Source organism: Carassius gibelio, chromosome A8, assembly GCF_023724105.1.
Source record: "Carassius gibelio isolate Cgi1373 ecotype wild population from Czech Republic chromosome A8, carGib1.2-hapl.c, whole genome shotgun sequence".
Lineage (NCBI taxonomy): Eukaryota > Metazoa > Chordata > Actinopteri > Cypriniformes > Cyprinidae > Carassius > Carassius gibelio.
The window spans coordinates 22,148,163-22,163,846 of record NC_068378.1 but is presented as its reverse complement, the minus strand read 5'-3'; the positions used below and the strand labels follow the sequence as shown (position 1 = coordinate 22,163,846).

Sequence of the window (15,684 nt, the reverse complement as noted above, 5' to 3'; positions counted from 1 at the left end):
AAGGTTAAGATGACCATTGCTACAAAAATAAAATAAAAATTGAAACTCATCCTATTTTGTTTTAATTTTCCCTTACTAAATTATACAGTTACTGATGCTATGGACTGTGGGATTACTAACAGGCTATTAACAGAAATTTGTCTCTAAACCTCTTTTCTCTTTATTAAAACTAGCCTACATCATAGGTCTTCAACCCTGCTCCTGGGGTCCCAGGAGCTGGGTTGAAGACCTATGGCCTACATGATAGAAAAAAACTTTGCCTCCAGTTGTTTAGTAAGGTTTGGAAAATTATTACTTGAAAGCTCACATTTTTCTCACTTGATGATTTCGTTGATTTTTTCGGTTTACTAATCTGTTAATTTAGTATAACTGTGACATATTCATGTAATGTAATTTGAATGTACTTAACATGATATGTAGTTGTTTTATTGCTTTCTTTGTGTTCAATCGCAACATTTTTCTTTCTTTTTTTTCTCTCTTGTGTCTCAGGTCAGAACACAGATAATTCCCTTTGAAGTACTGGGATAAAACCTAAATAATACATCTTTAAACACGAATAATTTACTATCGTTGAGAAAATTTAATAAAACAAGTAAATACAAATCACACTTGAAGTCTGCTTTTTCATTTTGATAGCACTTAAAAAAATTGAAATGTAATTTTAAAATACTAATTATTAATCAAATTAAGACACAACTAATGACACAACACAAAAATATTGTGGACATGAGTTCCAAATTGTGTTTAATTAATGAGCTCCTCAAGTATAATATATACATGTACACACACACACACACACACACACACACACACACACACACACACACACACACATATATATATATATATATATATATATATATATATATATATATATATATATATATATATATATATAATAGAAAATCCTCTGAATCAATCTCAGGTCAAGAAACACATTTTATTTAAGTTTTCAGTTCTGACTTTCTCTGGGAATAGAGTGGTTTATTTGTGAAGACAAAACCTGACTAGTAAACATTAATTGCCCGCCTCTTCCCTCAAGATTTTCTATTTTATTCAATTAATGAGTCAAATAATGTAAAATACTTGACGATGCTTGACATTTTGTTCTATAATGCACATTAAACACACTCATGCAGAAAAAACATTTATGTATGTTGTGTATGTTTGTTGGGCGGCACTTCGGAGCCTGTTTGCAACTCTGTTGATTCAGATCGGCACTTCGGAGCCTGTTCGCCACTCTGTTGATTCAGATCGGCACTTCGGAGCCTGTTCGCGACTCGGTTGATTCAGATCGGCACTTCGGAGCCTGATCGCGACTCGGTTGATTCAGATCGGCACTTCGGAGTCTGTTCGCGACTCGGTTGATTCAGATCGGCACTTCAGAGTCTGTTCGCCACTCGGTTGATTCAGATCGGCACTTCGGAGCCTGTTCGCGACTCGGTTGATTCAGATCGGGACTTCGGAGCCTGTTCGCGACTCTGTTGATTCAGATCGGCACTTCGGAGCCTGTTCGCGACTCGGTTGATTCAGATCGGGACTTCTTCGGAGCCTGTTCGCGACTCTGTTGATTCAGATCGGCACTTCGGAGCCTGTTCGTGACTCGGTTGATTCAGATCGGGACTTCGAAGCCTGTTCGCGACTCTTGATTCAGATCAGCACTTCGGAGTCTGTTTTTATTATCGTGTGACGGTTTGTAGGTGTCCAATCTGTCGATGAGTCGGGTATGTTTTCCTGTCCTGATGTGAGAGTTATGAGAGTTGCCCGCTCCAATATGGTGGCCACGTTGACGTGCGGTCGAGCGGCCAATGAGGCGTCTAGGTATTTATGATCAGACCGACCGCGGACCTCGAGGCTCGAGCTGCTTCTAGCCAATCCTGACGCAGGAGGCGGGATTTGTGTAGGGGAAAAAAACACGCAAGTCAAACGTCCCCCGCGCACGCGCCCTGAACTCTCCCCCTTCTATGAGCCGCTCTGTGGCCGCCTCCCGGTTTTGAGCAACACGGAACAACAAATGTGAAAAATTCAAACACAAACACTGTTTTTAGTTCCCACCCGCCTGTCTATTTGAGTATTTCCTCCGTCCCATAAATGAGCCATGGCGGTGAACTTCGGCAAGATTGTCGTGGGGATTTATGTGGAGATAAAGCGCAGCGATGGTGAGTTCATATTTGGGTCGCCTGTAACCGTCCGTTAAAGTCGTTGCCCCGGTTCGGCTAACGGATGCTAACGTTACCACACAAAAACTGACAGAAACGGAAGGTTTAGGAGGTTGGGCCTGGTATAAATCGATAGTGTTAAATTCGGTCTGTTGGTGCTGGTTGCCGGGGTTAACAGTGCAACTGTTGGCTTGGGTTAGCCACCTGCTAAACCCGGGTGGAGTTTGTTTAGATATTCTTAATGTGTGCGGTCATGTTTGATATGAGCCAACTGTCTCTGTATGAGCCCATTAACTGGCTAACTTGATGCAGATTAGCGTGGAATTATTCATGTCTTGTGTTGGTAGGGAATATGATCAGTGAGTCTTGTAGATTATTGATTTATGTGGGTTAGCCATCTTAAGTCACTTGCAAATGTATGTTTTGTTGTACAGATTGGTTGTGAACAGAGGGAGGTTGCTGGTTTGTTTAGCTTGGTATTTTTGAAACATAAATTTGGATGCCACTTGCTTCACATCAGTTACTCATTTAAGGTTAAAGAAATCTGAGAGTTTCCATATAGGCCTAGTCATAATAATCTGACTGTATTGTAAGTGTAATGATTTGAAGATGACAAGCAAGTTCCTTGAAGTTATGTGATGTGTCATTCTTTGGGTTCAAAGGGTAAACTCCATCCTAGTCTCCAAAGAAATGACTGACAGTTTGGGATTAGTTGCATTATTATAAACAGTTGTAAAAATAAATGACCAATATTCACACTTAATTCACTCGAAAATACAACCAAACAATGGCTTTCACATGTGAAGTAACCTGTTTGATGTACATTACTTTTTGGACAACTACTTAATTTATTCATTTATATTTAGGTTAGAAAGGTTGATCTAAGGCAAAGATGAAAACTTTTTTCCATTTAGGAAGCTAACAACCACCACAACTTTAAATAAGAACAGTAGTGATTCTACTACTATTACTACTAATATGTATAATATTGGAAATAAAAATAATATATGTAGGATGTTTAATGAAGATGAAGAATAGCTGTGCAATTACAAGTAATTATCAAGTATCAATTTCTATTAAAGCTGCAGTAGGGAACTTTTGACGCTCATACGGTTAATAAACAGAACTGCTTGCATCTTGCGGTAGAACATTGTAGCCGGAACTACTTCTCTCTGTTTATGTCTATGAAGAATCACAAAGGTACTGGGTTACTCTGCCGCGGTACCCCCGAAGCAATCTAAAATAGTCCGAATATAAACACTTATTATAGGTGTACCCTAGTGATTCAGGACAAGCTAAAAACACGGTTTGGAAAATGGATTCATGGTGTACTCGCTTATTATGTTCATTTTTCTACATTTTGAACACAAACAAAGTTACGGACCGCAGCTCTGATTGGTTGTTTTTTACCGGGAGCGCATGGCTTTCTGCAAATGGCAATAGGACCACTGGGAGGAGCCAGAGCTTGATTTTTTTCACAGATTATCTGTCTCATATTCTACTGTCAGGACATAATGACAGGTTTAACAAATATGTAAAAAATATTTTTTTTTACAAAAGTTCCCTACAGCACCTTTAATGATGTCACAGTAGTAATGGTGTCTTGTGAGCATTTAGTGGTGTATCATTGGTACTCGCATCAATAGAATTTGGAAGACTGTCAGAAAAGATGATGAATTTATCTCTTTCAGAAGTCTGGGTTATATTTAACTTCAGCTTGTAGCAAAGAAATAAGTGAGCCCGGGTCTGATGTGATGTGAGACAAACCACTCCTGTCTCTTTGGGAGGTTTCATGTTTTGCCTAATAGAGATGACTCTTGACATGCTCTCTGAAGATAAACAGTGCATGTAACATCTTTAAACAGGGGAGGTCTCTAGCATCATAAAGATGTGCCTTTACTTCAAGCAGGGTTTCAACTTTTCTTTTGGCCTGATATTGCATACAGGGGTTTTAAATAGCTTGTTTTATGGCGGGATAATATGTGCTTTTTATTTCTGATGCCACTGTTGAATAATTGCAGGGATGTTGACGTGTGAGTAGGAATAGCTCTGAATAATAGATACAGAACCATGACTATTTGTTTTCAGTAGGTAATATTAGCACAACTTCTGAAGTGCCCTGAGAAGCAGATTGATGTTGACATGCCATCGTGTACATAAACACTTTCAAGTTACCATTAGATGTGTAAAATTTCTAAATGGATACATGAATGTTTTTTTAATTTATCTTTCACACTTAGAGGTGTTGGGTTACTTACAGGGCGAATACACCAGGCCATGGTGACCTCTTTAAATGAAGATAATGAAAGTGTTACTGTGGAATGGATAGAAAATGGAGACACCAAAGGAAAAGAGGTAAGTCAATAGCAGCCTCTCAGCTGCCTGTGTTATTTAATAATGGATAGAACAACATTCTGGTGTTGTTAGGGTTCAGTATAAAACTCTCAGTCAGTGGAAACATGCTGTGTTTTCTTTCAAATATAAATTATGTATATTGAACCATTTTTCTCCTTAAGATTAGAGCTTTCTGCATTATTTGGCAAAAAAGTGCCTAGATTTCTTCTTGTAGTGTTCACAGCTTGTTCTTTTTTTCCATAACAGATTGATTTGGAGTGCATATTCTCACTTAATCCAGATGTTGCTCCAGAGGAGGAGATTTCCTTGAGCCCTGTTACACCGCCGCCTCCTACACCCAGTTCCGTGAAGGTCACCAAAATCCCTAAGGTTTGTATGAGGCCAGAGTTAAATGCTTAACTTTCATTCTAATTGTTCGCATATTTTTAACCTTTTTGTAAATTTGTATGTGTGCAGAATCGTAGAACTATTGCTCCGGGAAGGAGTGAAATCCCATCCAGAGACAACAGAGGTATATTTGTTGTTATATGACTTAGGAATAGGGCTGCACAATAAAGTGATATAGGTAGTAATAAAAAAAAAAAAAAAAAAATGTTTTCTCTTGGTTTATGTCAAATGAATTTTGATAAATAAGTCGCACCTGACTATGAGTCGCAGGACCAGCCAAACTATGAAAAAAAAGTGCGACTTATAGTCCGGAAAATATGGTACTGTAATAACACTAGGGGAAATAATTTGCTTTATTTGAGTCTTCCTTTACTATAAAGCATATTTGAATATTAGGCAAAGTTTTATTCAAACATTTAATTAATGGACATTAAAAAAAGCTCCTTGGAAAATATTAGTATTTTTAGCAAATATCAAATATTATATTAATTTTATATAACCTTTTTGTTATTGTTTGTTTGTTTTTTTGACTATTGTATATAATTTACTGAAGTATTACTCATTATTATTATTATTATTATTTTATATATATTATTATTAGCTTTTGATGCCATAATTGTGTTAAATGAAAAATATAAATAATAACAGCAGGGTTTTGTAGACAATGGTGCAGGTTCACCAGAACTGAAAGAGAGTGCATATAAAAAAATACATCAACTCAAAGGCTGTCAAAATTAAGACTTGAGTTTATTGCTGCATGAAAGATTACGACAGGTGTATATTGCTATTTTTAAACAAAATTCTATTTTTCAAAATACAATTTATTAATATAGGAATATTTAGTTCGGCTACAAATGATTAACATAATGAAATGGAAATTCACCCTACACCAATTCATCTTTTTTAAATGCATGTTATTGATCTTATTGTGAATGATATATTTATGCACACATTTTATTATTATTTTTTTTTTTGACATAGTAAAAATTACTACTACACGTGACTTATAGTTGTCTTATCATACTAAGCTGGCTGTTTCAAAACTTGTAAGTGGAATTTTTGTGCATCTTAATCCCCTTTCACACTGCTCGTCGGACCCGGAAAATTGCCGGAACATAGCCGTGTTGCCAACTGTGTGAAAGCAAACACGTCCCGGGATTGATCCCGGGTCAGGGACCTAGTAACATTGGTGGGTTCAGTCCCGGAAAGAGCGCTGTGTGAACAAAAGCTATAACTAATGCCGTAAAGGGTGCGTCGTAGTGATGACGCACGTTATTGCGGGACTTTTTACCAAGTGTTAAGAAGGCAGAGCAACGTTCGCGACGTTAGTTCCTCACTTTCCACGCTGAAGCTGAGATCGTTTGCCAGCTTAAGTGAGAGTTAACGTGCCTAGCGTTTTCGACTCGTACATTACACGTCACATCCTGATGTCACGTGTCTTTACAGGACCTTTACGGGTTGTGTGTGAACACACGCACATATTCCAGCTAATCACTGGCAGTGTGAAAGTGCAAAATCTAGTGACCCGGGAACAATTGCCGGGACACATTAGCTGTGTATTTTCCGGGATCGCAGTGTGAAAGGGGCTATAGGAATGTTTGAGTGCTCCTGTGATGCCTCAGTTTTTGGTGTGGGATTCACTGACACTTATGTGTTCTGTTTTAAAGTTATCTCGACTCGGGGACGGCCGGCCCAGCAGCAACAGCCAGAATCAGCACCCCCTCCACCAGTACAACAGCCCTCTCAGCCAACACAGAGCCAGACCCAAAGTCAGCTAACTCAGCAGCAACAAAACGGTGATATGGCACTCCTTAGTCTTTTCAGTCTGTTATTGTCAACCCCCTTTTCCCCACAGGAAAACAGTGAAAGCAGCACCGTGGCCTCCTGTGCAGGATACATATCATTCATAAAGATAAAGCATCCTTTTAGAGTCTGAATTGTACAGTGAACCCTTAACCTTGCTCATCTGTTGGTACCTTGGCTCAAATCTTGTAGGGTGTGGTTTGGCTACCCCAGCTACCCCTCTGAATGTCAGTGACTGGGCAGGCTTGACCTGACTCTGAACCACCCTGATTAATCCTCTTGCTTTGAATTTATGAAGATTACTAGAGTCTGTCTGCTGAATTAATCTGGAATCAAAATGCTCAGACTGTTTTCTATGTGCTGCATGATGCAGCACATCCTTTGGGCAGAACTACAATTGTACCAGACTGGTTTGATTTGTTTGTTTAGTGCAGGTATAGGACAAAATTGATTCACAGATATGCTGTGATTCTTTCTCAGAATTGCAATTAAAGGAATAGTTCTACATTTAGATCATCCAAGATGTTGGATGACTTTGTTTCTTCATCAGAACAGATTTAGGATAATATTAAAATTGCATCTCTTGCACACCAATGGATCCTCTGCAGTGAATGGGTGCCATCAATTCCAAACAACTGTTAAAAACATAATAATCCACAAGTGCACATTTCTCTCCTGATTCAGATGAGAGCACATTTTTCAATAGAAAACACATAGCTTTTTGCTTCACAAGACGTTAATTGATGGACTGGGGTCATGTGGGTTATTTGTGGATTATTGTGATATTTTTATCAGCTGTTTGGAACTGTTCCTTTAATATCGAATCCTGAGGTTTCTAGTTTGGTTTGACGAAGAGGAGTGAGTGTTTAGACTACACACTGTTTTTGGGTGGATTAAATTAATCAGTCAGATAAGTATTGATGCCTTCATTTTGTGGCCTAATCTTTTATTGCTTGTTCTGCTGATACTATTGTTTGCAAGTAATAGCAGTAATGTTGGGTAAGTTGAAGAGAGCAAGAGCGCATAGATAAATGACTTTGGAAAAGGTCTGCCCAGACAACAGAGGTCTTTAAGATGGAGAGGGCTGTTGGCGCTACCATTTGCCAGCTGCCAGAGGCTGTGGCTTGCCTCTAAAGCCACTCTGTCTACACACATACACTCTTGTATTAGCGAGAGATACAGAGTGGGAGGGGATGGGCTAAGAGAGAAGAAATGGTTGTTTGCCTTTGATAAAATGGAATCGTGTGTACCATTCTGCCCTCTAGCGGCGAGGAGGAAGTCAAACTGTGTAAAGGAAGTGGAAAAATTGCAGGAGAAGAGGGAGAGACGAAGGATACAGCAACAGGAACTGAGAGAAAAGCGAGCACAGGTAAGACTGCTCATCTTTCTGTCATTATATCTTTCTTCCTCGTTTCTCAGCTTGTAATTGTAATGGGTTGTCAAATAGATTATTTCACCTGGTGGTGTTCCTATTGTGAATGTGCTTGTTTTGTTTTAAAGGAAATTGATACGACAGTTCCAAACTATGAAATACTGCAGATGATCCGAGACTTCAGAGCAAGTTTGGACTATCGACCGCTAACCACGACAGATTTGGTAGGTATTGATGAATTAATGTCTGGGTCATAAAATGTTAATTTTATAATAATTTTTTTTTTAAATGAATTTAATTTAATTTCATAAACACAACCATCATGTATCATTATTTTGTCCACAGTGTTTTAATATTATTATTGTTAGTTAATTTTTTATTCATTATTTGTTACCCTGGAGCACGAAACCAGTCTTAAGACACTGGGGTATATTTTTAGCAATAGTGTGGGTCAAAATTATCGATTTTTCTTCTATGCCAAAAATCATTATGATATTAAGTATAGATCATGTTCCATGAAGATATTTTGTACATTTCCTACCATAAATAGTAAATAATAATAATTCCTTAAATTTATATAGCGCTTTTTCTAGGCACTCAAAGCGCTTTACATTGTCAGGGGCTATCTCCTCATCCACCAAATACATCAAATTCATTTTTGATCAGTAATATGCATTGCTAAGAATTCATTTGGACAACTTCAAAGGCGATTTTCTCAGTATTTAGATTTTTGGGCACCCTCAGATTCCAGATTTTCAAATCGTTAAATCTCGACCGAATGTTGTCCGATCCTAACAGACCATACATCAATGGAAGCTTATTTATTCCGCTTTCAGATGATGTTTTAATATCAATTTTGAATAATTGAAACTTAAGACTGGTCTTGTGGTCCAGGGTCACATTTTATTTTTATTATAATATATGTATCATAATTATTTATTCAGAATATATTCTCCATCTGAACTTTGAAGGGGAATATGACCTAGACATGTTCATGTATTTGAGATCCACCTTTTAATGATTATAATAATGGGTCAAATATCATTGTATTAATATCATATATTATTAGTATGGAAAAAAAGTATAACTAGCAACATTCTTGGATGTAAAAAAGTAAAACTTGATTATTATTATTTTTTTGTCAGATTGAGGAGCATAGAATATGTGTTTGTGTTAGGAAACGACCCCTCAATAAAAAAGGTAATCTCTCTGAAATTTAGTTTTTTTTTAAATGACCGTACATGTGTTCTAATTTATTTATCATTTTTGTTGTAGAGTTGACGGTAAGAGACTTAGATGTGATCACTATTCCAAGTAAAGATGTTGTCATGGTTCATGAACCAAAACAGAAGGTCGATCTGACTCGATTCCTGGAGAACCAAACATTCCGCTTCGATTATGCCTTTGATGACAGCACAACAAATGAAATGGTTTACAGGTAAGGATGATTTCGTTTGTTGTTCATTAAAAATTAATCTTCCTTTTAAAAGGATGTTGGGAATTAGTCACTGTTGGAGGATAAAATCTCATAACTGTTTTCTCCACAGGTTTACTGCAAGACCTCTTGTGGAAACAATCTTTGATAGAGGAATGGCCACATGCTTTGCTTATGGCCAAACAGGAAGTGGAAAAACACATGTAAGAAGTATTTATTTTACATAATTTTTTTTTTTTTTGTTATACTGTTTGTATGGTTTTCTAGGATTTGTACTGATAATGGCCACAACTTTATTTCTTATTTTTTGTTTATGAGTGTAATAAGACATAAAGCTCATTGATTGGTTTGTGTTTTAGACCATGGGTGGAGATTTTTCAGGAAAGAACCAGGATTGTTCAAAAGGAATCTATGCATTAGCTGGTAATCAATGTTTATTTGGTCCTATAATTTCTTTAATCTTGTTCTTTCAAGCAAACTCATTCAAATACATGTTGTACACACACACACACAGCTCGAGATGTTTTTCTCATGCTGAAGAAACCAAACTATAAGAAGCTGGATCTTCAGGTTTATGCAACTTTCTTTGAAATTTACAGTGGAAAGGTAAGTGGCTCTGAATTCTGTTCACTTTTTATTCATTCAAACATGTTGTGAATACCATTTGAAGATTTGTGCTCATTTGTTTAGTGACTGGATCATTTTAATTATTTTTGATTGATTTATTTTTTATTTGAAAATTGAAGACTAATTGATAGCTAAAGGCTATTGGGACAAGTCTTTCAGAGTCTTTTTCTTCTTTAGGTATTTGATCTGTTGAATCGTAAGGCTAAGCTACGTGTGCTAGAAGATGGGAAGCAGCAGGTGCAGGTGGTTGGGCTTCAGGAGCGGGAGGTCAAATGCACCGAGGATGTCCTTAAACTTATTGAAATGGGAAACAGCTGCAGGTAATACCCAATGAGTAAAACAAGTTCACTGAATATTGCTCTAGTTATTAGCATTTGTTTATTTCATAATCTTGTTCTTAACAATTCATGATCTTTGATCTAAAATTGGTCCACACAGTGTCTTAGTACATACAAATTTCGCCTTATTATCTTCTTTTTTAGGACCTCAGGTCAGACCTCAGCCAATGCCCACTCATCCCGTAGCCACGCCGTCTTCCAAATCATTCTTCGAAGGAAGGGCAAGATGCACGGCAAATTCTCACTCATTGATCTGGCGGGTAACGAACGTGGAGCAGACACATCCAGCGCTGATCGGCAGACTCGTTTGGAGGGAGCAGAAATCAACAAGAGTCTGTTGGCTCTGAAGGTCAGCATCTTAAAAATACCACCCAAGAGCAGGGGTCAGCAACCATTTGATACTGAAGTGCCATTTTGAATTTTCCTAGTTAATCACTATGATCCTGCATGTTCCATGCATTAGGAATGTATCAGGGCTCTGGGCCGTAATAAGCCTCACACTCCATTCAGAGCGAGCAAGCTCACACAGGTCCTCAGAGACTCATTCATCGGTGAGAACTCCAGGACATGCATGGTAAGTCTGATTAAGCTCTCTTTCTCCAATACTGGGATTTGCCTTAGTTTACCTTTGCCTGTTTGCACAGCTGTAATTGTGTCTGTTGTCTTCATAGATCGCCACCATTTCTCCTGGCATGGCCTCCTGTGAGAACACGCTGAACACTCTGAGATATGCCAACAGGTGAGGACATGGCACTGCGTTGTGCTTTCAAGGAAACAGAAGTGGAATAGAACTCATGCTTCTAGCTATTTTTTCCCTTTAAAGAGATTTTAAATACCTCTCTCAGATTTTTGCCTCCAGTGCTTTTTTTAAAGTAACCTCAGTAAAGTTGTTGTATTTACCAATGCAAGTGCCAATGGGGAAAGTGTTGTGACTGTACATCTCTCCTGACTGGCTGTGCTCTTCTTTCTCTGACTTGCTGTTTTTCTCTGTTCTGTCTTGACTGTCTTCAGAGTAAAGGAATTTGGGATTAGCCCCTCTGACATCCCCTTCTCTCAGGGGGGAGGAAGTCGCTCTGAACCCTCTCCTACCTATGAGTATGAGCACATGTCTATGCAGCTTCCCACCTTATTCTTAGACTGATACACTGCAGCAGTGTTGGGGACTAACTTAAACTAGTGATAGAAGTCACTAACATTTTTCAGTAGCGTAATAGTAGCAAAGCTATTTTCAAAATCTAGCTTTTTCATGAACAAGCATTTTTATCCTCTCAACAAGCTGTGAAAAAAGGACAAACCCCTAAATCACACTCTACACTGTCGAGTAGAGGTCTTCACAGTGCACCCGAGACCCATCGACCCGGGACCCGACCACTGCTTGTGTTTTTTGTAAATTGCAACTAGGGCTGTGTGATTAATCGAAATCTAAATAAAATTGCGATTTGAGTGTGCGCAATTTCTAAAGCGCTTTATAGCACGATTTTCCGTGGCCTCGGCCTCCCGCAGTATGTTAACTGAACCAATCAGGATGCAGCGTACCTAAGTAGAGCGTGAGAACAGAGCAGACTGGGCATATGCCTAACTCCAGGTTCACACACTCTGTCTGTGATGCGTAGCCTTTTTTTTTTCGAGCCCATGTTAACGGATCAGAACATTCACACTGCACGCAGTAAAAAGATAAGAACAGAAAAGGTTAGAAATAGAAAGGTGCGAAAAGATTTAATATGATCTGATATAAGATTCAGACTCGACGCAGAGCAGAGAGCACAGAGATGATAGCAAATAAATAACATTAGGGGAACTTTTGACGCTCTAGCGGTTAATAAACAGAACGGTTTTTTTACAAAAGTTCCCTACTGCACCTTTAAGGTGGAATAACTATCGGGTCCAGTCGGGTCCAGTCGGGTCTGTGTCTTCCCGGCGGGCTTACAATTATAGTTATATTAAAGATATTTAGGAGGCAGTGTGACTAATACAGTTCGGGTGGCCCGCCATCCTAAAATACACCTGAAGAAGAAAAAAACAACAACATGAAATATGAAGTGTCATGCAGGGAATTCTGGGAGTGTCAATTTACGTTTTTTAACAGTATTTCACTGTAAAATGTAACGGTATTTTCACATTTTAACAGTATTTCACTGTAAAAGTACATTAAATGTAATTTCAGTTATTCACTGTATATAGTATGGAAACTTGCTCATAACCAATTAACAGGTTTTTACTGAATCATTTTTACATTCTTTTACTGTTAAAATCACAATCATTTTTTACAGTGTAGAGTTGGGAACAGTGTTTTACATTATGACTGTAACTTGGCAATCAGTTTCAGTGTAGCTTCCCCAGCACTGCTCAGTAGATGACCAGCATCCCACGTTGGCTTGCAACCAATGCATGGGAATACTCATGCACGACAATGTATATAACAACAGTCTGTTTCTTTTTATTAGAAACATTGGCTGCACTCACGTCTCACACTAATGATTGTGCTTTTGGTGTAAACATTTTTCACTTCCCCTCTGTTCTGCTGGCATTTCATTTCTCTAACCCTGGGAGTGTATGGCATATCTGTGGTGCTGTTGTCCTTACCTCTCCTTTAGAAATATCTCATCATGTGAATATTAATGCACACAATCCCTGTACATAATTAATACAAATCAGATGACACCATAAACAGTTGCGTTAGCCATTCAAATTGCTGCAATTTATATTTCTAGCTGCACTGATTGAAATACTCATGTTTGCAATTTTAGTATTAAAAAACAAACAATCTGCTTGATTTGGTCTTAAAATCCTTAAGAGCATAAAACCTTTCAAATAATGAAAAATTCTGTTTTAAAATAAGGTAAAGAGTGTACAGCATAATCAAGCATCTCTCCAGTTGAGTCCTGTGACCTGTGCATGGTGTCATTTATGTCAGCACTATTGCTCTGATAAACATCATCACAAATGCTGTCAATCTGTGAATTCAGAGTGAAGGAGCTGACCGTGGATCCCAATGCTGTGACGGAAGGAGTCCGCCCCAATGTCAATGCCCTCAACCAGCTGGACATCATGGATGAGGAATGGGAATTGGGCAACTCCCCTCAGAGAGATGACCTCAAACTGCTCTGTGAACAGAATGTAAATCCACATCTGTTCCTAGTACTTCCTCTGCTTTAAACTGCATGCACAATGATACAATAATGACACCTACTTCAGTGATACTTTTTAGAAGTGTCATTTGTGACCAACTGTTACTGTCTACATATATAAGTTATATTATAAATGTCACTTGATAATTTTAATACATCTTTACTAAATATTGCTAATAAAAAAAAAAAGAACGATCGAAACCGCAATCGAGTTGTCTACTTTTAGATACTGTGGATCAAACTCCATTAAGACTTGTAGGTAGGATAAAAGCTTGTGTTTGAATATTGACAGGAAGAGGAAGTCTCCCCTCAGCTCTTCACGTTCCACGAGGCGGTGTCTCATCTGGTGGAGATGGAAGAGCAGGTTCTAGAGGACCATAGGGCTGTGTTTCAGGTATTCATTCCTCTAAGGTCACTTTCATACTAGAGCTTTTTAGTCCAGTTGACGTCAGCGTTTGGTTTGGTCTGCTTCTGTTCTATGGTCTGACAGGAGTCTATCAGGTGGCTTGAGGATGAGAAGGTTCTCCTGGAGATGACTGAGGAGGTGGACTATGACGTGGACTCCTACTCTTCTCAGCTCGAGCAGATTCTTGACCAGAAGATTGATATCCTTATTGAGCTCAGAGGTAATGCATCCTCTAGAATGTTCTTTTAGTTTTTCCTTTCAGTTTTCCCCTGATGGAATGATTATTAATGGATGTGTGTCTGCTCGTGTTATTAGATAAAGTGAGGTCATTCCGTTCTACTCTCCAAGAGGAGGAACAAGCCAGCAAGCAGATTAACCCCAAACGGCCCCGTGCACTGTAGCCTGGAACACACTCACGGAGAAATGACAAACACAAGAGTCCTGTAGGCTTCTTGATAGTATTCAGAAGTATTCTGAAGATACCTTTCCTACTTTCACATGTGAAATAAAGCGTTGGGTAATTCTCTTACAAATCAGAAGAGGATAAAATAAGGGGATTTTTTTTTCATCATTAAACCCCTTGATAAATGATTCTGAGGAAAGCTTTAGAATTTTTTTTTATTAGTGTCGATTTTATTTATTTACTTTTTTTTATTGTAGGTTAAGGGTACAGACTTGTATCAGTTGATACTCACAAGTTCTACCCTTTTGGGGTTGTTTTTTAGTTTTACCACTGAAATCCTTTTGAAGTTGTTCTAAATTGTATGCATGGACACTCTGCAACAGTTTATCATTTAGTTCCTAGCATGACTGACCGGTTCATCTGCACTTTAAATAACCTTATTCTTTAGGGGTCCGTTTACCATACTTGTGGGCACGGTGTATGTTTCTGTTGATTGGCTGTTACAGCATTTTACTCTGTATCACCTTGTCATTTCTTGAAGGTATAATAGTTGAAGTTTAAGACATTGTCAAAAAAGCATTAAATGCAATGGAAGAAAAATATTGATGGTATGTGAATGTATGTGAGAATTGTCAGCAGTTAGTTTTGTTGGTTTATTGATGACTGCTGTCCCTTTTCTACATGATCTTCTCTTTGCCATCTCTCATCTGTTTATCTGTACAATGCTTTTGTGCCATATCATGTTTCCTTGTGGAAAGGAAGTTAACAGTCCACCAACTTAGTGTTATGCGTTTAAAACTTCCCAACATTCTCACATCTCCTGTTAAAATTTGTTAAATGTAATAACTTACAGCAAGTTTCTCACAACAAATAGGGAATTCCACTCATCCACTGCTGACGATTTCAGCGTTGGCACCTCTCAATTCAGTGGTTGCTAAATAAAGAATGATTCAACAAAATTCTCAATTGTTATCCTGTTTGGTGACTTTCTGTTTTGGTTTCTGTTTAGTACTTAAACTGTGATTTCCCTATATTTCAGGTAGTTGACAAGGCAACATTTTTCATTCATTTTCGTTTAGTTTATCTGCATGTACGGGAAAAAAAACTATATAGACAAAAAATTAAACAAAAATATGACAATGGCAAGTTCAACAAAAACAAAATATACTTTTATGTATCTTTAAATGTATTTTAAAGATACTGTCACATTTTATTAGTAGTATTCATTTCATTTTAAGCTATAGGTTTTGTAAAAATTGCTGAAATTATAG

At 37.9% G+C, this 15,684-nt stretch overlaps 1 protein-coding gene across 4 annotated transcripts; it reads left to right on the top strand.

Annotated features, from left to right (window-relative positions):
* The first annotated feature begins 1,927 nt into the window (after positions 1–1,927).
* Positions 1,928–15,372, top strand: LOC128018889 (kinesin-like protein KIF2A). Of its 4 annotated transcripts, none has more exons than XM_052604745.1 (21): positions 1,928–2,159; positions 4,402–4,514; positions 4,761–4,883; positions 4,971–5,025; positions 6,569–6,697; positions 7,970–8,073; positions 8,205–8,300; positions 9,222–9,276; positions 9,352–9,514; positions 9,624–9,714; positions 9,871–9,934; positions 10,026–10,117; positions 10,316–10,458; positions 10,621–10,825; positions 10,940–11,050; positions 11,148–11,215; positions 11,488–11,571; positions 13,443–13,593; positions 13,897–13,998; positions 14,095–14,230; positions 14,326–15,372. In XM_052604745.1, the coding sequence occupies exons 1-21, from the start codon at positions 2,099–2,101 to the stop codon at positions 14,409–14,411; spliced, it is 2,232 nt and encodes a 743-aa protein (XP_052460705.1). In that variant the 5' UTR covers positions 1,928–2,098; the 3' UTR covers positions 14,412–15,372. The 4 variants fall into 4 exon arrangements, with proteins under 4 accessions (XP_052460705.1, XP_052460706.1, XP_052460707.1 ...); XM_052604746.1 differs by having other exon boundaries at positions 1,929–2,159; positions 4,420–4,514; XM_052604747.1 differs by lacking the exon at positions 11,488–11,571 and having other exon boundaries at positions 1,930–2,159.
* The last annotated feature ends 312 nt before the right edge of the window (positions 15,373–15,684 follow it).